The following is a 25,101-nucleotide window of genomic DNA, read 5'->3' as shown; positions in this document are numbered from 1 at the left end:
CAGTGTTTTAGGACACAGAAAACGGGACAATCCAGGGTAAAACTGGACAGTTGGCAAGTATGCTATTGGATACAAACTTGTAATTTTTGGAGAATTTTTCAACAAATTATTTTAATCAACCATTAATGATTGCAGTACCTGGCTATAGGTAGGCATGTCCACTCAAAATTGAAGTACTTTTGAATTGATTCAGACTTTACTTATTGGCTGGGAATTGATGAAAGAAACATTTTGGCCTTTAAATAATTTAATCGGACGTTTCATTCCAGAGATATGGCCTTTCGAGTGTCACAGTTTTATATAGGGCTGCTAGAACATGTTAAAAAGTTTAAGTCCAAAATGGAATACTAACAGAAAGTCCAATTTTAAGGTGCTTTTTCTTAATGTATTTATTAACTAGCGTTATCTGGAACATTATATTTGCTTATAACCACATGAAATAAGATCATCCTGAAAATTTAAACGATTTTGTTTGGTGGAACCTCAAGTATGATCATAGATGGCTGCCATGGAAAATATCTCCATAGAGGAGCTGAACAATAAGTGCCTTTTTCAAATGAATAGCGGCAGTCTTAAACATTGTTCAATCTTTTAATGTCAGCACATTTTATCTTCAAAAATGATTATATTTCATCATGATATAAGTTTGGTAAAATTATTCACTACCAATTTTGAGAAATTTGCTCCAACTCAACGAGTATCTTTACTACATTGAGCAATATACTGTGTGTGCATGGAAGCCATGATGTAGCATATCTAAAATGGACAAGGTGGTCAGGAGTGCATAATTTGAGATGGGTTTTGGCAGGCTTAAACATTCTTTAATTTCTTAACATCCTGTACATTTTGTCTTCAAAAATAGTTACATTTTATGACTATCATAAGTTTGCTTGTCTGATTCACTCCAAATTCAGAGATAATTGCGTTTGAACACCTGATGCACGGAATGGTGTCACTTGTAGTTCTCATCTCATTAAATTTGTCATTAAGACAGGAATGATATACCCTAACTGAACTGAATCTCATCTCACTAAAGCTCACTATGATGTGCATGCATGGATATCACATGATGCGATGACACAATCAGCCTAACCGGGTCAGCGAAACATCTGTGGATACAGGCCGGTGATCTTGTGCGTGGCATGCGGAGGTTTGAATCTCTCGGATGGCAGGTGACTTCTTTGTTCATCTCCTCTCCTTTTTTGTTTGTTCTTTAACTTCCGATAGCAAACAAATCAACCATGGGTACGGTTAGGGTTATCAGTCAGTGTGAAAGACCCAGTGGTTGAGGTTCTCTCTTCACCTGGGAAATGAATGTTTGTACACTTATATGCAGTGGACAAAAAAAAGATGACAGTACTATTGTAGTTACTAGTACTTACCGGTTCCCTGAAGACAGGACTGTTATCATTGGTATCATTGACAGTGACTGTGAAAGACACAGGGGCTGAGGTTCTCTCTTGATCTGAGAAACGATTGGCAGCTTGAATGAACAGCTGGAAAAACAAACATGCCATTTTAGAACAATTATACATACTAACTCAGACAATCGAAGATCAAATATTAATATAAGGCTGTTCTGTATAATAATAATATTTTCAGTTTTTAGCATCAAACCACTGTTAAGGTTCTCGGAAAAGATAACTTAAAATTTATATACTAAAAATAATGGTTGAAGTTACAAAAAAATTTCAAAAATATATAAAAAAATTCTCAAGAAATCTTTTGTTACAGTGACCGAAAAAATTTGTGCACTGAAATCAATACGCTATGTTTCTAATTCTATGCCCAGATTGTCATGAAAAAATTATTAATGCTCTACATGCTAGCCATAGGAAGTCCAAGTACTGAACCAATGCTAAGCTTGTTTGTACCCTTTTAAATTCATTTTTCATGCTGATTCCAAATATGGTCATGAAAATTTACATTTCTGATGTTTTTGAATTACAAAAAAAATGAAACTTGTCGTCTGCAGTTGACACACGCTTGGAGAGAGTTGATAATACATGTACTGATCTGCTTTGATTTACTACTCACCCTGTAAGATTCTTGTTTTTCTCTGTCAGTCATTTTAGTTATTGTAAGTTCTCCGTCTCATTATTTAGACTGAAATTCTTATAATCTTCTGGGGTTTCTGGTATGATTAAGAATTCATAGGTGATGCGACCGTTATCTCCTTTGTCATTGTCCACTGCATCAATGGTCAATACATATCCAACATAGTCCTAGAATCAAATATCAAAAATAAATTATGTTATAATTACTATCAAATCAAATAAGGGACTGTGTAAGCAATGCTTACTAAATAGCATCCGCATGAAAGAAAACACAGATATAGCATGGTTTTGACTAGTCCGAATAATCAGACCCAGAACAAAATATTAATTTCTGACATGATCGTGTACTGGGTCTGAACTGTTTCCATATGAAATCTTGATGGCAACTTGGACAATAGAAGCACATGGTTCTACATGACAGCTTTTTAATCCCTATTCATGTTACGTGAATCACGCTATTGTGGACCATCCTTCTGATACTTGAGTGTTTGGACAAGCGGAACGGTCTACCTCTCTGTTTGTAAACAAACCAGGAGGTCGAAATCGTCCTCCTCGCCGAATACGAAAGTCAGCGTAATAGTACGGCACTAGGTTTTGACAAGCAAAGTGAGGATCTGTGCAAACTGCAAACTGCAAACTAAAATCCTCATTTAGGTTTAATTTGACACATGTTCGACATCCTAGCTTAGGGTCATTTTTTGAAAGTCAATTTACGTGAATGCTTATAACTTTTATACATGAGTGGCTCCCCCTGGGTTACACTTGAGAGAGGAATTGGTGGATTTTGTGGAAGCCATATTTTTTTGTGGGATAGGCTTTTACGACGGGAATTCATAACAATTAGTGGGTTTTTAGCGGGTTCGCCGTCGGACAAGTTTAGAACTGTCAAGCTTTCGTCAGGAGTAGCTCTGACTTCTTCAGGACAAAGTACCTAAGATTGAGACATGTAGACCGCCCCTTGTCTACTGATGACTCTGAAAAGAGTCGTTCACTGAAGACTGCCCCTTGTCAACAGAGAACAAGTCTTCAGCAAACGGCTCTTTTCAGAGCCACCAAAACTTACAAAATCAGCAGATAGGCGAGGTCTGCTTGTTTCTGTTGACAAGGGGCCTTGCCTTGCCTTGCCTTGCTGGCTACGTCAGCCCATGTCGGCTGTAGCCCTCCTCATGAAGCTTCCATGTTTCTCTGTCTTGCGCTATCCTAGCCCAGGTTGTGCCAATGTATGATGTAATGTCGTCCCGCCATCTGCGTTTTTGTCTTCCCCTTCGCCTTCTGCCTGTTCTAGGTTGCCACTCTGTTAGTCGTTTTGTCCACCTGTTATCATTTGATCTTGCTAGATGACCTGCCCATCTCCATTTTGCCTCTTTTATTTTCTCCAGAATGTCCTTGACTTTGGTTTTATTTCTTATATCTGAGTTCCTAATTTTGTCCCGTATTGTGATATTCAGCATTCTTCTTTCCATTGCTCGCTGTGCTGTTATCAGTTTTGGTTCTAGGTATTTATTTGTCGCAGCCGTATGTCATTGTAGGCAGCACACATTGATTGAAGACCCTCTTCCTTAATATCATTGATAGTTTTTTATCACACAGAAAGCTGACAAGGGGCAGTCTTCAGCAAACAGCTCTTTTCAGAGCCACCAAAACTTACAAAATCAGCAGATAGGCGAGATCTGCTTGTTTCTGTTGACAAGGGGCAGTCTTCAGCAAACGGCTCTTTTCAGAGCCACCAAAACTTACAAAATCAGCAGATAGGCGAGATCTGCTTGTTTCTGTAGACAAGGGGCAGTCTTCAGCAAACAGCTCTTTTCAGAGCCACCTAAACCTTTATATTAGCAGATAGGCGAGATCTGCTTGTTCTCTGTTGACAAGGGGCAGTCTTCAGTGAACGACTCTTTTCAGAGTTATCAGTAGACAAGGGGCGGTCTACATGTCTCAATCTTAGGTACTTTGTCCTGATGAAGTCAGAGCTACTCCTGACGAAAGCTTGACAGTTCTAAACTTGTCCGACGGCGAACCCGCTAAAAACCCACTAATTGCCATATTTTTTTCTAGGAAAAGTGGACTTTTTTGCTCTTAGAAGTAAGCATGGTAAGAGGAGCCAAGAAATTTGTGAGCAGACAAGAGACTGAAGAGAGGTTAACTACCCTAGCAATAGATGAATACAATTTTGACTATTTCGCCCTGCACTACAGCGTTCACGCTGTACCGATGCATTGAACCATAGATGTCAAAGAAAGGCTGATCACTCACACCTGTAAGATTCTTTGAAAAGAGCAGTATTCAATCTATGTTTGCTGACATACACAGGTGATTCGTGCAATATGCTTGTAGTGCAGGGCGATCTATTCAAAAATTGTATTCATCTATTGCTATGGTAGTTTAATAATCTGATTATGACGTCACTTTGCCATCGTATAGAGGCCCTGTATGCTTTTATCGATTGGCTCCAAACGAAGGATTTGAACCGGTGTCCTTCACCGTAATCATGGCGCAGTGCAGTCCATTCAATCAAATGTTGTCATCAACCTATTTGATCGTAATGCATTTGTTATGTGTGTGAGACAAACTGTTGCGTCGGCCATATTTACGGTATGATATGTCATATGCACAACCGCTATAGACAAATCCAATGAGCCAAGTGATAGTGATTAGACCATTGCTGAGTCCCATATGCACCAATAAACTGGTGTTGTGACTACCCAATTGGGTGGATTAAGCTGCTTAAAAATCTTTTTTCTACGTGTAACATGAGTGATGGAATGCGATTTAAAATCCCTGCCAAACCTGCATCATTTCACATTTCATATGGGATGGGACCCACAATCCTACTCGAAAAGCTTGGGACAGTTTGTTTATGTTCATGCATCCATGCTCCCCATATTCAATGTTGAATGCTGAAAACTAGTAAAAAGTTGTTGCGCTCAATGTCTGCTCCAACATTGTTTCCAGGAGCCAGGAAGAGGGGGGGGGGGGGTAAGTGAATACATAACAAGAGCTATGAAACATAACCTGTACCTGTTTAAAACATTTCAAACAGGTTATATTTTGGGTTTTGGTGAAAATGTCGGGTTATATAAAGGTTATGAAAACCTTTCAAAATATTTTGTCTGAAATTACACTTCAAAAACATTTTTTAAATGTTGTCTAAATGTTTAACATTCATAGTTGGCAGTGGTGATACAAACCCACCCTTTTTATTTCAAACCCACCCTTTTTATTTTATACCCTTTATACCAAAACTCCGAAACCCACCTTTTCTAAGCGTGGTTACTGATCATAGATAAGTGGTTATGGTGGTCCAGGAGGTGCAGATTTGCATCCAAAGAGAATTACATAAGTTTTAGATGGCCAAACAGAATGGGATTTCAATATTTTGTGTGTGTTTCATTTAATTGGAAATTACAGTAAGCTTTAAAATTGCAATTGTTGATTTCTAAACCCACCCTTTTTATTAGTGACCACGGCACCATGCTTTATATTTGGACAAGCATTTTAACCAGACATTTTTCAAACCCACCCTTTTAAGCATTTTTTATTTGTGGACCCTTCAAACCCACCCTTTCTAAAGCATGGGTTACCAACAGTGACATTTAAAGGAGTATTTTGTGATCCTAGCATCCTCTTTTTATGACATTTTCAGTACATATCCACGAAAAAGCCTATTCCCAAAATTTCAGTTGATTCCGATTTTTTGCGTTTTGAGTTATGCATGATTATGTGTATTACACTGCTCCATAGACAATGCGTTGTAATTTCACGATATCTTTGCAAAACGAATTAATCTGCAAGAAATATTTTGCACATAAATATTATGTAGCCAGAGGTTTCCAGTGATATAAAAATCTCAACTTTTTTTGAGAAAAGTGGGGGGATGAGGCTGTGGATCACGAAATGCCCCTTTAAATAACATTATGCCAGAATATTTGGCAACACATTATCAAAAACTGTTTTTGAATGTTATGAAAACATTTTATATCCTTTATATACCAATTATAACCCAATATTTACAAGTTTTCTGCCAACCGGCCCTTTTCTAACCTTTTGCCAAGAATGTTAAAAAAAAACCTACACCAACGTAGTATCTTCTTACCTCTGTGAGATAAACAACCTCATCCTCTTTTGGAAACAGAATAACTGGATCATCATCATTGACATCTAAAACTTCTACAGCAAGTATCCTGTTGCTTTCTAGGGGTGGCACCCCCTTGTCACGTACAACCACTACCAATTCATATGAACCAGACAGTGTGTTGAGGGGTATAAGAGTGGTGATCTCTCCAGTTACTTCATCGATACCAAATAGCCCTGGATTAAATAAATAAATCACAAGACCAACAACAAGAATGAATCTTTGATTACATTTTGACCGTATTTGTAACAAACCTCCAACAATGAATCACAAGTGTCATTAAGCATAGGCATAAGTCCCGGGGACGGGATAACCCCCTCCCAATATTTTGATAAGGTGGATGGTCTAAAAATCATCCCCCATGTTGATGTGGGTTTCTGACCAAATGAACTTGGTCATTTCAGCCAAAAAAGTGCAAATTTGTGTGTTCTCCATGCTAATTTGTTCCACTTTTGCACCATACTTCACCAGTTTAGCTTCAATATGGCAAAATTTTTCACACATATTTGTACCACAAACTTATTCTGTCACCAAAAGGTGCTGGATTCACTTTACTTCAAGAAATATTTTCCACCCCCCACAGTAAAAAAATATATGCCAATGCTATTAAGTTTGGCATATTGAATAGATAAGTGCATTTGCACCATGTCATTCACTGTAAAGTATTAATTAGTCAACAAAGTGGTCTAATTGGACTAATTTATAATTAATCATGCAAGATTTTTTTTTAATTCTAGAAATGCTGCTGAAATTGTGTATTTGTAATGCCAAAAGAATATTAATAACAATTCACATCAATTTTTACAATATTTTCCCGACTTAAAATAGTCAATTTTTACAAAATATCAAATTGCATGACTAATCACAGACTTTTGACAGTCATTAACGTGAATTACTAAATTAAATAGAGGCCGTCAGCCTTTCGCCATCTTGTGGGTACAAATGATCTGTGTGTTTCGCCATCTTGTGGGTACAAATGATCTGTGTGTTCATGCGTCGGACACTACGCGCAGGGCGCAGCTTACCACGCAGCTGTTATCGCGCCTCAACGCAGTGATTTTGCTGCTCACGCATGGAGATCGTACGACCATCACAGCGTGTACCCACAAGATGGCGGCATATGACGTCACGCGTCGACGGCCTCTATTACTAATTGAATGACTAATTATTGATAAAAAGATTAATATGTGATTCGAATTAATCAATAATCAGTCATTCAATTAGTAATTTGATTAATGATTAGTCAACAATTAGTCATTCACATGGTAATTTAATTAGTAATTCACGTAAATGACTAATTAAATCACGGAGTCTTAAGTCAATGATTAGTCATGTAATTTGATATTTTGTACAAATTGACTATTTTAAGTCAGGAAAATATTGTAAAATGATGCAAATTGATGTGAAATGTTATTAATGTTCTTTCGTCATTACAAAATACACAATTTCAGCAGCATTTCTTGAATTTAAAAAATATCTTGAATTATTAATTATAAATTAGTCCAATTAGACCACTTTTTGACTAATTAATACTTTACAGTGTTGTGTTTGTTGTTTTGCTGTTTTATTTTATAATAAAATAAAGATGAATGAATGAATGATTTTATTGCACATGATTAGCACAATAGTTATGTCACATGGAAATGGACCAAAATGACATTCCAGACATGGATGGCATTTTTTGCTTCTTTTGGATATGTTTTGATCTGAAAAAGATGGTATTTGAAGTTGAACTTTAAGAAAGTGTAGGTTAGAGTCCACACCACTAAATAAATTAACATAGCAGTCCAGCAAACACAAAAATAATGTTATTTATTTACGTTTATTCAAAATGTTTTAATAATATTTAAATGTCTGGTTATATAAAGATCATGAATACGTTTTTAAAACATTATTGTAAAATATTTTGGGCAAACAATTTTGGGCAAACAATTTTGCAAACAATTTTGTCAACAGTTAAATAACATTCTGTTTGAATGGTTTGCATCATGTTTAAAAAAAAGTTTTATGAATGTTATTTAAATGTTTTAATACCCTTTATATAACCCGGCATTTAATCTTTTTCTGTAAAACATTGTGTTTGCTGGGAGAAGCTGTACTACCATTTCACACAGTAACATATAGAGTAATGTATTTGTGGTGCGCATTACTGTTATTATATTTGTGACAATCCCAGACCTGTTAATTTGGATAGATGATAGCAAAAGAACAAAAATACCAACCTGTTCCATTGCCTCCACCAACATAAAAATTGATTTCAGAATTAGGCGTTAAATCCTTGTCGCCATCTTCAGCAGCTACAAATAAGATGGTGGTACCTATTTCCACGGTTTCAACCACTTCAACTCCGGTGTTAAATTCTGGTGATGTTATGACAGGAGCTAAATCGTTGACATCTTTGATATCAATTGTTACCTGGATATTAATAAATAGAAAAGCGAACAACATGATATAAACATAGCCGTTAAAAGGGTCATATATATTTTGTTGACCGCAAGGATGGCACACTTTCTACGTTTTATATGAAAATACATTACAACATTTTTAAAATGTTGTCAAAATTTTATTACAAACAGTTTTCAAAAATGTTTTCGAATGTTATTATTATTTTATACCCTTTATATACCCTTAAAGGGGCATTTCGTGATCCACAGCCTCATCCCCCCACTTTTCTCAAAAAAAGTTGAGATTTTTATATTACTGGAAACCTCTGGCTACATAATGTTTATGTACAAAATATTTCTTGCAGATTAATTCGTTTTGCAAAGATATCGTGAAATTTGAATTTCGTTCTGGTGCACCAGAACGAAATTACAACACATTGTCTATGGAGCAGTGTAATACACATAATCATGCATAACTCATAAACGCAAAATCGGAATCGACTGAAATTTTGGGAATATGCTTTTTTCGTGGATATGTACTGAAAAATGTCATAAAAAGAGGATGCTAGGATCACGAAATCCTCCTTTAATATAACCCAACATTTTCTGTAATACGTTTGGTGTTTTCTGGTTTATATTATTCTAAATTTACCTCTAGGACATCTGTCAGTGGCTGTTCATCAGAATTCTTATCACTTGCAGTAATAGTCAATATGTAGACCTCAGTTGTTTCTCGGTCAAGTAGGTTCTTGGTTGTAATAACTCCCTAAATATTCAACAAAAATCATTATTAATATTGCAAAAATTGGATATTAGTACAATATAGCAATCAACATATAAAAACAAATTATAATACATACCGTAAACATTCGCCTAATAGCGCACCTGGGCTCCTTTGCCTTGGGGTAAATTTCATGTGCAAATAGAGAGCTCCCCTGAAATCCCAACAAGAATTAAGGTTCTGTGCCCTTATTTGCTGGTGGAAATTTTTACAGGAGGGCACTTTTAGGTTGTGCCTAAAATTCCACTTATGTCAAGGGTGCCCATAGCGCCATTAGGCCAACATTTACGGTATATGAACTTCAGAATATCAACAATAGCCAACAGGGGGCAAGTGGGGGCAACAGGCATGACTGTCAGTGCATGCTTACTTCTATTCCCCTTTCATTTTTGCCTTCATTCTTTCTCTCTTGGATCATTTCTTTATTTCCTCTTTTTATATGGTTGGAATAGTGATTGAAGCATCCATCTTTCATTCCTGTGCCCTAGGCCCTATCAATCATCAGTGTGACACAAGTTCAATTCCCTGCAATGCTAAATGATCATGGTTGCCAACATGGACAAAAGAGTAACAGACTGCGTACAATCAGTCAAAGTCTCGATAAGCATCACCCGATAATGAAGGCCTATTGTCCATGAAATGCGACAGGCGAGACTGTTCCGCACTTACCGTGTATTGTTACGGTCTACCTCATAATGGCGGAAGCATGCAACGCTCTATTGCATATACGCGAAGGCACACACGGCACGATTGAATAATCGGCCCTCATGAATATGCGAGAACTCACAGCATACAATGCACAGGGACTTTGACTGGTTGTATGCGGTCTGTTGCTCTTTCGTCCATGGTTGCCGATCAATAACTGTCCTCCCACCAGGTTTTTTCTGGATACTCTAGTTTTCTTCCTGCATTCTAAATTTGGACCTGACTTCCCACTTCGTATTATAGCTTCACAACAGCACACATTATAATTCCAATATCTATTTTATTAACAGACTTATCATTATAATACTTACAGTTTTGTTATCAAGAATTTCAAACTTTTGTTCTGTGTTTCCAGCTGTAATAGCATACATGATCTCACCATGATCAATGTCCAAATCTGTTGCTGTGACTCTCAAAACCTTAGTTCCAACTGGAAGATCTTCATTGATGGGGATCGGTACCGGTATTGTTGTATTGAAGACAGGTGGATTATCATTGACATCTACTATGTTGAGAGTGACCAAGATGTCTGCATCGTTTGGTGGAGTGCCCAGGTCAGTAGCTCTTATTACCACCTCCAGGACAGCATGCTCTTCTCGGTTGAACACTCCTTCTACTGTCAGAACACCTACAAATAATGCCGGTATAGTAAAGAAATTTGGTTACCAAAGTTTGTTGTATCTGATCCGGAAATTGTACTTACTTTGTGTACGTTTCAGCAACAATGTTGCCTTTGTCAACACTTGATGATGAGTAATTCCTATTGGCAACTGATGCTAGATGTATCTCCAGCACAGGTCTTGGTGTTGCCAGTTGATTTTCCATCTGGGGATTTTCTTGATCCCAGTCATAGACTGTCCGTTGTCTCTATTCATAGTGGTGCCTCTTCTCTTTCTAATTTCTATAGTCTCCTTTATCTACCGCATGAATCGTTTTTGTTCAGTGCCAGTAGTGTAGAACTTGTTTAGTGAAATCATCTGGAGGTACACTAGTTTACCCATCATGAGCAACACACAAATCTTGATCTGTCAAAACCCTTACACATTTCTAGGGGTAACTTTACCAAAAATAGGAACCCATATCTAAGTATATTCTGTGATCTTTTGTCCTAACTGGGGTTGGGGAAATTCCCCCGGACCCAGACTCTATAGACCACTTGACATCATTGTTTAGCAACAAAGATGAGGGACTGGTCTATCGATATGCTTGAATGAACCGCTCCACTGTTCAATGCTTTCTTGTACTATATGAAATGTGCTGGTCAATTTAAAATGCACATGCCCTGAGCAAACTACGATGTGTACGCACACTGCAGGGCAAAGAACAATGGAAATTGCCATAATTTGTGCGTATACTGTCGGGCAATGACATCACATATGTCAAGTGGTCTATAAGCTTTGATTAGTATAAACTACAGCATGGAGGGTTGCAACATTTCAACTGAACCCTAGCTCTAATTTAGCGCTAGTAATATTCCAGTGATTTTGACAGGAAAACAAAAATACAAATGTAACATCCTACCTGTTTCTGAGTTAATCTCCACATAATCAAAACCAGAACCACTCTGCTTGGAGTACACAACAATACCACTGTCACCTAAATCTGGATCAGATGCACTTATCTCAGCTGATATGACTGCACCTATTTCCTCATTTTCGTTGACACTAAATATGTATGGAGTATTAAGGAATAATGGAGTGTTGTCGTTGACATCAAGTACCGTTATTGAGAGGGATACTGAAATAAACAAGTTGTAGTAAGAGATAAGCTTATAATTGGTTTCTCCTCAAGTATGGTAGTGACATCAATGCTTTTTCGCTCTTGCGCCACAAGTGTGCCGACAAACCGCCACTGTATGTGTGCATGTACACTAAAAAAAAAAAAGCGCACTGATTTATAGTGCGCTACGCACAGGCACAACGCCTAGGCGTTGATCCACAAGCCTCAGCACACTTTACAGGTTGTCGCTGACCACTACGGCCCCCCGGGGGGCCACTCAAATATGACAGTGTATGCATGCGTGACCAAATTTTTTCAAACACCCCCTAAGCGAGTTTTACCCTACCAGCAAATTTAGCCCCTTAATAAGGTAATTTAATACAGAATTTACCCCCTAATGAGATTTTGGCTGGTGAAAATGCAACAAATGCACCCTTTTTGGACTCGTAATTTACCAAAAAAAGTTACCCTAAACAAGTTGTCCAGTTTCAGAAAACTACACTTTTTCTTGAAAATCAGTGTTTTAGACCCTAAATGCGCGTCATCTTGCGTAACTTGCCTTGCCTAAAAAACACCCCTTTTACTTGTTTTTTGGTCACGCATGCGTACAGACTATTTATGTGAGTGATCCCCCCGGGCTACGGCCCCACATCATTCCATAAACCATTAAACTACAAATCAGGGACTTTGCTGCTTCAAGAGCGCACACCCTAAACATTCCACAAATAACCATCGCAACCAGGATCAGCTCCCCGAGTTTCGTACCGGTTACAACGAGACAAATTAGCAGTAAGTTCCTTGTCCAGGGGAATATCAAGCTAACTCAATTTTTCACGAGAGCGTACTAGTACCACTCAGTGCGTTTAACTTTATGTGCATGATTTGATACTGCGGCGAGCGAAATACAATTGTACATTACTTCCAATTAAACTTGAGATGAAACAAGTTATAGTACATACAACAATGTTAACCCTCTTCACACAGTCACAGGTGTCGTCTGCAAACAACATGTTCCAAATTTTCTTTAAAAATTAACAAATTTCAGATTTGTACATTTTGATGACCACATTTGGAATCAGCATGAAAAATACATTAAAATGAGTACAAACAAGCCCAGTTCAGTGGCTTTTGAGATAGCTCTTGATATTTTGAGAATATGTCTCAAAACTTTTTATGTTGAAGCCTTCATCATGTTCAAGATACCCAAAACCCAGAATGGGCCTGTGCAATTAAGGTAGCCTAAACCGCCCAAATCTAAACAATTTGAGCATGATTGTTGTCAACCTCCTGCCCTGAGGCTCCTGGCCTTCCAAAACATTTGTGACCTGCTACCATGAAATGAAAGTTGCAAATTGGTAGTTTTCGAGACATCCTTGCTGCTGAGTTGATGTTCTTTGTTTGTCGCGAACCTGTATAAGCCAGTAGCATGTTCTTTGTGAATGGTCCATTGTGCCCCCATTCACAAAGGACATACAGACACACTATTGGCTTGAACATGGTACGTGTGAAACCCACGCAGCAGCCGGGATGTCTTAAAACTCCCAACTTCCAACTTTACGCTCATTTTGTGGTAGCAGGTCACATTTCAGTCATTTTCAATTTTTTTTGTCACACATGTCTACATTGTCATACTTGAGTGGATGTGATGTTATTATCAAGGATGTAAGTAGCTGTTGAAATAACCTGAAATGGTACAAGCAATGCGTGCAAGGAAAATGCTTGATCGGAGCACTATCTTTTTAGCGAATGCAAGGGATCGGGGAACGGGCTATGATGGTATCATCCCCCTAAAAATTTTTTCTCTCTTATTATATGACATATCATTATTCAGTTCCAGAAAAAAAAATCACTGGAAAAATTCCGGATTGCCGATCCGGAAAAAAACCACCTGGAAATCTGCAAAAATAAACGGAAAACTTACATCCCTGTATAATACTTACCCTCATCCATCTGAGGGTCATCACCAGGATCTTGTGGATTGTAATCTATATCTTCCACCCACAGAGGAAGAACAAAGGAGGCGGCAACCTCACGGTCCAGACTATGATTCATATATAACCCACCAGTAGTTTCAACAACACCAAATTGAAATACGAAATCAGCTGGGTCCAATTCTACGCCATTCTCATCTATAGCCTCTATGTTGTCAGTATCAATGGAATAGCGTAGGTCTGCTGTGAGATCCGGGTCATTGGCAATTACGTGTAGAAGAGGCGGATGTTTACCGGTCGGGTAATCTAATTTAAAACATTTTATGTTAGGAATGGTTAGATATGGCAAAAACAAATGTCTCCAAGCTTGCAAAGATTGTTATATCCAATGCAGAATGCATTCCCCAAGCCAATTGTCTGGGGGAGGGTTAAATGAAAATGTTCCCAGTGTGCATTATTTTGGTCCGGTATACTTGGTGATAGACTTACATACCGGGCAACTAGATCCGTAGGATCGTAAAAATCATCAAAATTGGCATCTTTGATAGTGTCACAGATGTGCTATTTTCACAGCCTGCTAAAAGATGAAAGCCATGTATTTAAGACAAAATAAGACATTTTATATGAATCTGTTATTATTTTCCTACTCAAGGGGACTCGATCTTTTGTGCGTAATTATAGAGGGCCAGGGATTCACTCTATCATTAAAAAATTATTTGAAGAAGTTAAAGAGCCCTAAGAATAAAAAACTGTAGTGTAATTCACGCCAGACACAATTTCTTTATATGACAAAAATTAATTTTTGTAATCGATCAAAAAACAAACGTTTTATATCAATTTTAAATTTAGCCTGAATCGGTAAATATGGTACCTCTCACCCTTTTTTAGGTCAAGGCTGTTTTTACCATTATGCAGCGAACCATTGTTGAAGCTATTTTACATACATGTACAAAACATTCTAGAGAAAGAATGAGGCCATATACTGTTGAAATATCTTTTGTTGATTTCGAATGATAATGTCATGAAGTCGTAAATTTTAAGGTCAAATTCCTAAAACCGAAACAAAACATTGCGACGCAGATATTTCCCGACTTACATAATTTCATCATCACATCAGTGTCTTTATTATTTGTTTGAAACCTTTCCCAAGCGTTCGTGCTCTTTATGCATAAAACGGCTAATCTATCTTTCCAAACGCGTCTTTTTTTAGTAAACAAAAGGCTAAAGATGGCATTATGAGATTTATCATTTATCATTACACTCCTCCACTCAACTGCCACCGTGGCCGAGCGGTAAAGCGCTAGACGCGTAATCAAAGGAAGTCCCGAATCGCTGGTTCGAATCCCAACAAAGCCTGTGGAAATTTTTTTTTCTTCAAAATTCAAAATTCCGAAATGAGTCACTTGTCAGTAAATCATGTATCGTATCCTTAAAGTAGAGTAATTAGCTACATGTATTTGAATGGGGCTTCAACTTTGTCAATACTGCTGTTTTTCTATTTTTTTTTTGCCAGATTTTTCATTTCGGTATAATTCTGGTATACCCTTCACACCCAGTGTTTTAGGGTTAGGGTTATAATTAGGGCTAGGATTAGGGTTATAATTAGGGTGGGTTAGGTTTAGGGTTATAATTCGGGTGGGTTAGGATTAGAGTTATAATTAGGGTTAGGGTTGTACTTGTGTGCAGGGTATTTCATCCTTTTTTCATGTTTGCTGGGATCACTGAATGGGTATTTAAATTGCATTGAATTAGCCAGGGGTGAATCCAAGTTTTTTGAAAGGGGGGCACTTATAAAAAAATTTGATCACCTAAATTTTAACAGCAAATGCAAGTCTTATTAACATTTTGGGGGAACTTTGTTTTAAACACACAACAAAATATGAAATAAAGGTAATCACTTAATTGTAAAATCACATTGGATAACCAAGAATGGCAACAGGGAGTAGAAAACAATGTCTTCTACAATAAAAAATAATACACTATGCATCAGCCCTTTTGTCAGTCTTGGTTCGACTGCCTGATCAGGAAATACTGCCAAGTCAGGCAGCATGTTGCCTGCGCAGGCAACATGGTATCTCACAATGCAATGCTTTATTTCAAATAGAGCATCTTTTAATATACCATTATTTCTTGGTTTAGAGTAAAGAAGTAGGTAAAATATATCAAATTATCAATGGATGTACAATCAGTAGTATTTTTTCATCAATTTTAGTTAAAATAAAGGTAATTTGCATATTTAAATTACATTTTTTTTAAACCGTTAGAAATTGTTTTGTTATTCAAATTATTTTCCTCCCGGTGGAATTTTTTTCGCCTGCTGCAAAATTGTCAACTTACATGTAGTTCATGTGTGTCAAAGTAAAATTTCCACAGATCTTTTATAAAATCACCATGAACAATTTAGTCCTTAGTTAGTCCTTAGTCTGTCAAATTCAGAAGGGTTACCAAAGCCTGTGTTGCCTGCGCAAGCAACGTGCTGCCTGACTCGGCAGTATTTCCTGATCAGGCAGGCAGTCAGACCAGACTGTTTGTGCAACTTATAAAGGGGTCGGTCACCCTTCTTTGCACAGTATTTTTGTGGGACCTCAGAACACATCATGTATATCTACAATATGAATGGTCAAAATTTCCAATTGATGATCAGCTTTTCCTCCCAGCTACATACACTTTATGTACATATCATTCAATTTATCAAATTTACTTTGAAGACTGTTTAATGTAAACAAGAACTGTTTTTAAAAAAGATGCCATGGATATAGATCATGTTTTATAAAGTACTTGTAATACTAGTATTTTTTTTTGTGTGTATAACGCAACTATAACCGGGTGGGAAATATCGGTATTTGTAGGTAAATACCACCAATAACATACTAGGAAATACTCAAGAATTTTTAATTTGCCATAAAATTTGAATTATATCATCAATTTCAAAAAATAAAAATTATTTGATATCAGAAGGACATTCCTCATATTCAGAATGCAATTTGGTATGTCTAATATTCTCTCAGGTCCCACAAAGAAATACTGTGCAAACATCACTATCTGAGCCCTTAATTGGTTTCCTTACCTTCATCAATACTGATTGGTTGGACTGGTTCAAAAATTGGTGCCACATCATTTACATCTGTGATATTCACTAGGACTTCGCAGTATCCAACCAGCTGCACAATCCCCCTGTCTGTTGCCACTACCTCTAGGATGTAATAGTCACCACCCATAGCTTCCCGGTCTAATACGTCATTCACCAGTATTGCGCCAGTGTCTACTTCAATACGGAACTGATCTTGCGACCCACTTGTGATGCGATAATCGATTACAGAGTTAGGATCACCCGGCTTGTCTGCGTCGGTTGCAGTTAGTGTTAGTACAAGTTCTGGAACAATGATGGTATAAATTCAAAATTAGTAACATTTTTCAGCAAATTTGAAAAATCCACTATTTAGTGGTATGAAATTTGTGTAACTATTAATTTTGTTTAAAAATTTTTGCACTTTTTGTAACATCTTAAAAAACACATACCTCCAACTGTTGCATCTTCTGATACAGTCACACGGTAGGTATCACTTCCAAAGACTGGAGCATTATCATTAAAATCCTGTCAATAAAAAAAAATGAGTAGTCAAACCTTTTTATCTATAATTATTTCTGACAATATTTGTAGGTCTACACCTCAGGTCTACACTGTCAAAATATTGTCTTAGCAATAGTCATGAAATTAGACATAATTATCTGTAATGATTGAGGCCATCACTCACTGTTCTGCAGACTGGTGAACTACATAAGGAACAAGAATATGTAAATACAAAAATAAACACACGTTTATTTGCAAGACACCTATTGCCAAAAGCTCTTCAAGACACCATTCCTTTTGAAATCTACATTTCCTGGGTGCTAGATTAAGGTCATGTCTTCCATAGGGGGTGTATGGATTTCAACTAGAATAGCTAGTGCACTACCTCAAGTGGATCATATCATTTTAGGTAAGTGGTCAGCGACAACTTGAAAAGTGTGCTGAGGCTTGTGGATCAATGTCTAGGCGTTGTGCCTGTGCGTAGCGCACTATAAATCACTGCACTTTTTATTTTAAGCACATACCTGTCACATCTAAAGCTGAGTAGGCCCCTACCTCCTCTCGGTCATTTAGTGTAAAAATTTGGAAAAAATGAAGCAAAATTCTATTTTCTAATACAATACAAATTTCTATTTCTAGAAAAAAGGAAGTATGCCATAGCCGAAGCTAAAGGAAGAGGTCCACTGGGTATGACTTTAGTTGAGTGCCCCAACCCCGAGTAAATATTGCTGTACATATGTCACTAAACCAGAAGACCTACAATTCCCAAGCGCAATTCAAAAAATTGGTTCACTGACTTTTTCTGTGTATATGTACAAGCATTCATAGGCATGGGTCTAGTCTACACAGCTATGGATGTTTCAGTAAGGTAGTTTATCAAAACATCAAAAGCCTAAAAACTCACCGATATGAGAACAGTAATGATAGCACTGCCTTCTAAGGGTGGATCAGCGGTGTTCTGGGCAACGACAGTAATGTTATATTCCTGGCTATCTGTCTCATAATCTATGGTGTCAGCTAGTGTGATTTCACCAGTTATCTCATTGATGGCAAATTTACCAGCCTCATTGCCTCCTGTTATTGAGTAGATGACTGCTTTATTGATACCTGTGACATCACCATCTGTAGCCTGCAATGATTGAAGAAATAAATGCAGAAAATATTTTGGCAAATTTACGATTGTACCATCTCCGCCAATTTCCTTTTTTAATTTCCTTTTTTTTAATTTCCTTTTTTTTAATTTCCCCTTTTTTTTTTTTAATTTCACTTTTTTTTAATTCCTCTTTTTTTTGAATTTCCTTTTTTTTTGAATTTCCTTTTTTTTTTGAATTTCCTTTTTTTGTGAATTTCCCTTTTTTTTTTTGAATTTCCTTTTTTTTTGAATTTCCTTTTTTTTTGAATTTCCTTTTTTTTTGAATTTCCTTTTTTTTTTGAATTTCCCTTTTTTTTTTGAATTTCTTTTTTTTTTGAATTTCCCTTTTTTTTTTTTGAATTTCACCTTTTTTTTTAATTTCCCCAAGTAAAATAAAGTTTGGCAGGCGGGTTCGAACTCACGGCGCAGGGCTTTGGATACTCTGTGGGCCTAGCGCCTTAGACCAGTCGGCCACTTGTCATATTGTTATGTTTGAAAATTATTTGAACATATGGTGCAACTTCAACATATGCCTACCACGTGACAAGCAAAGGCAGAAAATGCGGGAGAAAATGTACCATATTTTGGAATTTTATTTGTTAAAAACATTAATGTGTATTAATAGCGCTCAATTGTTGAGAAATCCGACATGATAAATGGGCAATTATTATACATGCATTATCGATTTGAACTCGCTAGGCCGTATGGCTGCACCGGCTGCACATGCTATAATACTCCTATATACCGGCCCGGGATTCCGGGTATATACATGTGGTTCACATTATAGAACCTGCCATTTTTCGTGCATACACGGTCTGGATTTTCGCAATTTATAGGATAATTACACGTAGGTCCCCAAAGTTTCTTCCAGTTATTGAAGTGCTTATATAATGACATGATGTTGCATTCAATAATATAAGCCTACCTATACTTTACTTTACCTTTACTGTCACTATTATAATTATATAAACTTTTTCATAACCATTTTATACTAGTATTTTGATGTAATAAATATCAGTATAATTTCGAGTTCAACTGAATGCTTTCATCATGATTAATAACATGTTTTATTTATCAAAAATCGACTATGGCATAGTCTAGGACCTACGTAAAATTTTCATAAATTTTTTACCATCAATAGAGTGTTAATTTTGACTAAATTCAGAAAATATTTTGGCGTATATAATTATAAAATTGAAATAAAATTCTCTGCCTTGATTTATTTGTTTGTTTATGTATTTATTTAACAATTACCGGTAATTGATTATTTGCTTATTTATGTGTTTATTTATCAATCAATGAATTCTTTTATTTATTAATTTATTGATCAATTAATGATTTTTTTAATTTATATTTATTTCTTTATTTAATCGTTTTCATTTAATAAATTAATTGATAACAACCGTATTCATTCCAATAAGCGCCCATGCCCCAATATATAAAGCGCCCACCCAGGGAAGCTTAGGGATTAAGTTTAAAATGTAGCTCCTGGATGACCTTTGACCTCGGATGACCTCGATTTTAAGTTTTACGTGTTCCCCTCATATCAAGGATTCCACCCACCAAGTTTGAGCCCGATCGGACAAAGTTTGAAATTTGACCCCTCCATAATGACCTTTGACCTCGCTTGACCTCAATTTTATTTCGGGAATATATTCCCCTCGTATCAAGGATTCCACCCACCAAATTTGAGCCCGATCGGACAAAGTTTGAAATTTGACCCCTCCGTAATGACCTTTGACCTTGGTTGACCTCAATTTTATTTCGCGCATTATATTCCCCTTGTATCAAGGATGCCACCCACCAAATTTGGGCCCGATCGGACAAAGTTTAATTTTTTGATGAATATGCATTTTTTTTTGAAATAATTTCCCTTTTTTTTAATTTCCCTTTTTTTTTAATTTCCCGATATTTTTTTTTGATGTGCGTATAATGTTGCAGCTAGTGGATTCAGTTTAGTATACCGGGGAGCATTAGCTTTAGTCAAGGCTTCGTCCGTACTTTATCTTTGAACCCAGCTATCCAATTGAACATGGATAGCGCTCTCATAGCTTTCTATTTTTTATATCTTGGCCCCGGGATCTTGGCCTATAGTGAAGACAAAAATTAAATCCAAACCTAGTAAAACAATCCGAATCCAATAGATATAGAGTGATCACGAGGCTTATATTAAAGAAGGCCTAATTTGAATTAGATTACATTACAATAATAATTATTAATAATATATTAAATATTTAGACCCTTCCACTGTATAAGTAGCTAATATATAATTATTCGGCATATAGCTAAAGCCACGATTTCTCCGTGTTCATGGTGTTACAAAATTTAAAATCCGTGTTATTCCGTGATTTTCCGTGTCCACTATAAAGCACTAGGCCTATGGGCAGCCTTGCATCGTAGGCCTAAAATTAATGCTATTGTTTAATGGTTGATTACTGCTAAATAATCACTTTTCTTTGTTTTATTTTGCAAATCAACACAAAAGTTAGACATTTTATACAGTTTTTCACTATTTGGTGGCATTTTCAAATTTCCCTGAGCAAACCCCGACATAAGATGAGTTTTAACATCTTTTTAAACATAGTTACATTTTTAGCAGTTCTAAAATATATAGGCAGTTCATTCCATAGACGTGGAGCTGTAATTTCAAATGACTCACGTGCTGTTATTTTGTTTCTTGAAGAAGTTGCATGTTTCCAGATCGAAGAGTACAAGTGGGAACATAATTTGAAAGAAGTTCAGATAAATCATGAGCAATATCATTATTACATTTATATACAATCAACATAAGTTATAACAACAATTCATTGGACGACAGGAAGCCAATGCAGTTCCTTACCAGTGTGTTATTAGTTTGTGAGAAAAATGCAAAAATAGTCACATAATAGTCATAAAATAGCTCTATTAAATAGTACGAAAACGTTCTAATATGCCGTCCCTTTACATGGCAATTTTAATGGCAATTTTAAAACATTTGTCATGTGCAAAGCAGGGGGGCGCAGATTTTTTTGGCAGGCCCAGAAGGAAGCAAGCAATTTTTTTGGCACGCCTTGGGAAAATTACACCCCCCCTCACGGACCGGGATAAAACCACTGCGAGTTATATACTAGTATTCTTATGGTTTTCCGTGACTTGACATAAGTCTACGGCCCTAGCACACAGGCTATACAGGGGACGTGCCACTACTAGTGAGAAAGCTTCCTGAGCTATATCAGTGGTGTAATACACCACTGATATAGCCCAGGAAGCTTCTACACGTAAAGACTACAGTGCGTAAAGACCAGCATACGCAGTGAGGAAGCGAGCAAATTCTCGGACAACTACCAGTATGTGCCTCGCCAAGATTCTGCTTTGTGAGAAAAAAGGGGAATTAAAAAAAAGGGGAAATTAAAAAAGGGAAATTAAAAAAAGGGAAATTAAAAAAAAAGTGGAAATTAAAAAAAGGAAATTAAAAAAAGTGGAAATTAAAAAAAAAGTGGAAATTAAAAAAAAGGGGGAAAATTAAAAAAAGGAAAAAAAGGGAAATTAAAAAAAAGAGGAAATTAAAAAAAAGGAAATTAAAAAAAAAAAAAAGGGGAATTAAAAAAAGGAAATTAAAAAAAGGGGAATTAAAAAGGAAATTGGCGGAGATGGTACAATCGTACAAATTAGTGAATTTATGAATGAATTATGAATGATTTAATGAATAACAAATATGATTTGGGGAACTGCCCATTAGTCCAAAGGGTCATTGGGCAAAAAAAGATTAAAAAAATTAGGTTTTAGGCTGTTCTACTAAATGAAGCATAGCTAAATCCTAATCCTTTACTTAATTCTAACATGCAAAACATTTAATATTTTGGTCAACTTTTGAAAATAAGGGCCAACAACATGCATTTTTAGGGCATTTCTTTTGTATGCTGTGACAATCAAGCTCAAAGACTTCTACAAAGACTAACTTCAAGTTATGCATTCCAAATTTTGGAAAATACTATTTTCTAATCTTTTTTTTAACCAATTATCAAAAATAGCATACAATATTAAAATCATAAGCATATTCAAGATTTTGAAGGCTTAGACTTGTGCCAAGTCTTTGTGACTACAATCGTAAGAAAAGATGCAAATTGATAATTTTGATAATTTCAGCTCTAAAAGGGCCACTTTTACCAGTACGACACCATCAGCTCCCAAAGACCAATCAATTCCTAATTCCAGGGAGCATAGCTACCAAAAAATTGCTGATTTGCCCCAGGTTTTGCACTCCAAGCAAAAAAGTTCAAAGTTGGAAGAGCCAAAAACAAAAAAATTCCACATTAGGCTACTATTAACTATAAGGTTTACAACTCTTACACTAAAACAGTTCTTACTTACCGTGGCAAGCACCAATCTATCTCCAATGCGACCTACATCACTAAACTCCTGTATTGTAATCAATTCCTCTGTAGGCCCAAGATTAAACACAGGGTTGACATCATTAACATCATCAAGATTAATTTGGAGAAGGGTTGTACCGATCCTATCACCGTCATCAGCAAGGACTGTTAAGAAGAATATATCTTGAGTTTCTGCATCCAATATGGCGTCTGCTGCTACGGTAACATGTCCTCCATATTGGTCAATTATAAACCTGTAACAAATCACATTAAAATCTGGGTAAGATTGTGAACAATCCATTTTAATGGAATTTTTTAGGGGGGTACTACAGATCTGCACCTCTGGTATAAAGAATAAGTAAGTTTTGGAAGTTGTTGTAATATGCTTGCTTATTCGTGATCAAATATCTGGTGAAGTCACATCAAAAATCATCCAGCTAAGCTAAGGGTATAAGCAATTCTGTAGAACTAACACATCAGGGGCATATGCAGGGGTATGAGGCGTGTGTGTGTGTACCCCGGGTTCTATCCCTAAAACATGCAAAATCAGTCTATTTGGGGCCTTCTGAGGCTATTCTTGCTGCTGCTCACCCTGGGGTGCTGTTGCATACCTGAGGGTCTAAGGTTTCTGGGTGTGGCCCATGAGCATAATATCATCCACTGGTAAATTACAGCAATTGGTACTATAATGCTGTCATTTGTAAATCTAATGCCTCACACAAATAAAGTTTGACAATTAAAACCAAAGCAAATATCCTTTGCATAGTGCAATGTCGTCCACGGCATATTCACCATGAACTTTCCAGCCATAAACCCGCTTATTGAAGATTAAACCGATATGCAGTACTAAACCATTATATAGTAATCTATTGTCCAATGCAAATTTATTACCACCTGATAATATCAATCTAATGAGCGACCGAATTGTCCGCTACGGACGACTAATCCAATCGATAATGACGCTATTGACATGTACGAGCGGAGCTCCACTGACCGAGTTTTGGGGGTATTTTTCACTGGTTTGCAGCTGTTTGCTGTCATTTACTCATCAAGGCGGACCACCGTTATTATAAGGACTATGCCAATTATTTAAAGATTGACATGTAGAGAATAAGCCATAATTGATTGACAGAAAGTACTAAATTTGTACCTATGACGGCTTTATGACACCAATCTTCCAAATACGACCAAAAAAATGGCTGCCCAGTGAAGCAAAATGTGCATTGGAATAACACATCGAGTTTGGATAGATGGTAGGATTTCTTTTTAATAAAAATGTATGTTCCCCCGTTATTAAAGCTTGTACCGGGTTGAAGATTCAGATATTTGGAAAAGAATAAGTAATTGAAACATAGAGCAAGTACTAAAATCATAGCTTTTTTCCTTTTTGATATATGATGCTAACAAGTTCATCCCATAGAGCTACAACACGGCGCTACCAGTAGGGTTCAATTGCCTATTGTGAGTGCCCCTGTGTTGTGTGCATGTAGTTAACAATAACTGCATGATGGTAAGGAGTGTGATATAAACTCTAGATACATCAAAGAATCCATTATTGATCAGACAAAGAGGACACAGTGCCATGAATAAGGACAAATGGGCTTGCTTCTTAAGTCATGTATACGATCCCCTCCTGACAGGAAATGCACCCTCTATCCAAGAAACAAGAAGTGAGGATCAAACAACATCATTCTGAAGATGTCTATTGACCATGTCTAGACGAAATCGTCATTCATGAGACAAATTCTGGTTTTGTGCAAAAGAAATTTATTCAGTCCAAAGAAACTTGATTCCAAGTTTCTTGTCACCTGTCTGCATAACTGTTTCATTTTGGTCATTATTTTCATGAATTTCGAAATTATCTGGAAATAATTGAGATGGAAATGATCAAATATTTAAAACTCTCCAAATATCAGACACGATCTGCTGATGATGTGTCAGCAGTTTGCCTTGGTTGTATGGGATAGTAAATAATGACAACTTAAAGATGTCTTCATCATTTTTCGGATGTAATTTTTTGCAGCCAATTTTGTGCAAAATTTGTTGATTTTGCCACCCCCCAAAAAATATTTCTGGTGCCGCCTCTGTGCCTGTGTGTAGTGAACTATAAATCACTGCGCTTTTTTTACCTGTCACTCCCACTGCCTTCCAAAGAGTAGGTGATGTTGCCGATTTCTGGCGAGTCTGCATCAGTAGCCTGCAAAAAGCAAATACATCACAAAGCTGCAATTCTCTTTCTAACTTAACTGTATTTTACCATTTTTATTAATAAAGGTGAAAGGTCATTAAGCCTTAAGCAAATGAACAGTGATTCACAACATGTCAAGAACACTGTGACAT

At 36.7% G+C, this 25,101-nt stretch overlaps 2 protein-coding genes across 2 annotated transcripts in view; both read right to left on the bottom strand.

The window, feature by feature from the left end:
• LOC140170769 (cadherin-23-like) overlaps window positions 1-2,150 on the bottom strand; it is a 9,818-nt gene extending 7,668 nt beyond the window's left edge. Inside the window, exons 1-2 of the mRNA XM_072193995.1 lie at window positions 2,038-2,150; window positions 1,383-1,496 (exon numbers count right to left, since the gene is read on the bottom strand). Coding sequence (XP_072050096.1) covers window positions 1,383-1,496; window positions 2,038-2,070 — 147 coding nt within the window. The 5' untranslated portion in view covers window positions 2,071-2,150. The remainder of the gene's footprint in view (window positions 1-1,382; window positions 1,497-2,037) is intronic.
• Window positions 2,076-25,101, bottom strand: LOC140170768 (cadherin-23-like). Its single transcript, XM_072193994.1, has 14 exons — window positions 25,094-25,101; window positions 25,019-25,052; window positions 24,891-24,958; window positions 22,760-23,015; window positions 18,182-18,406; window positions 17,226-17,301; window positions 16,774-17,079; window positions 13,716-14,012; window positions 11,578-11,793; window positions 10,368-10,684; window positions 9,223-9,336; window positions 8,409-8,601; window positions 6,148-6,362; window positions 2,076-2,225 (listed from the first exon to the last, which is right to left on the bottom strand). Exons 1-14 carry the CDS (start codon window positions 25,099-25,101, stop codon window positions 2,076-2,078), a joined length of 2,475 nt encoding a protein of 824 aa, XP_072050095.1.

The sequence above is a fragment of the Amphiura filiformis genome, chromosome 15 (assembly GCF_039555335.1).
Source record: "Amphiura filiformis chromosome 15, Afil_fr2py, whole genome shotgun sequence".
Classification (NCBI taxonomy): domain Eukaryota; kingdom Metazoa; phylum Echinodermata; class Ophiuroidea; order Amphilepidida; family Amphiuridae; genus Amphiura; species Amphiura filiformis.
Note: the sequence above shows the minus strand (reverse complement) of the source record. Positions and strands in the feature narration are given on the sequence as shown.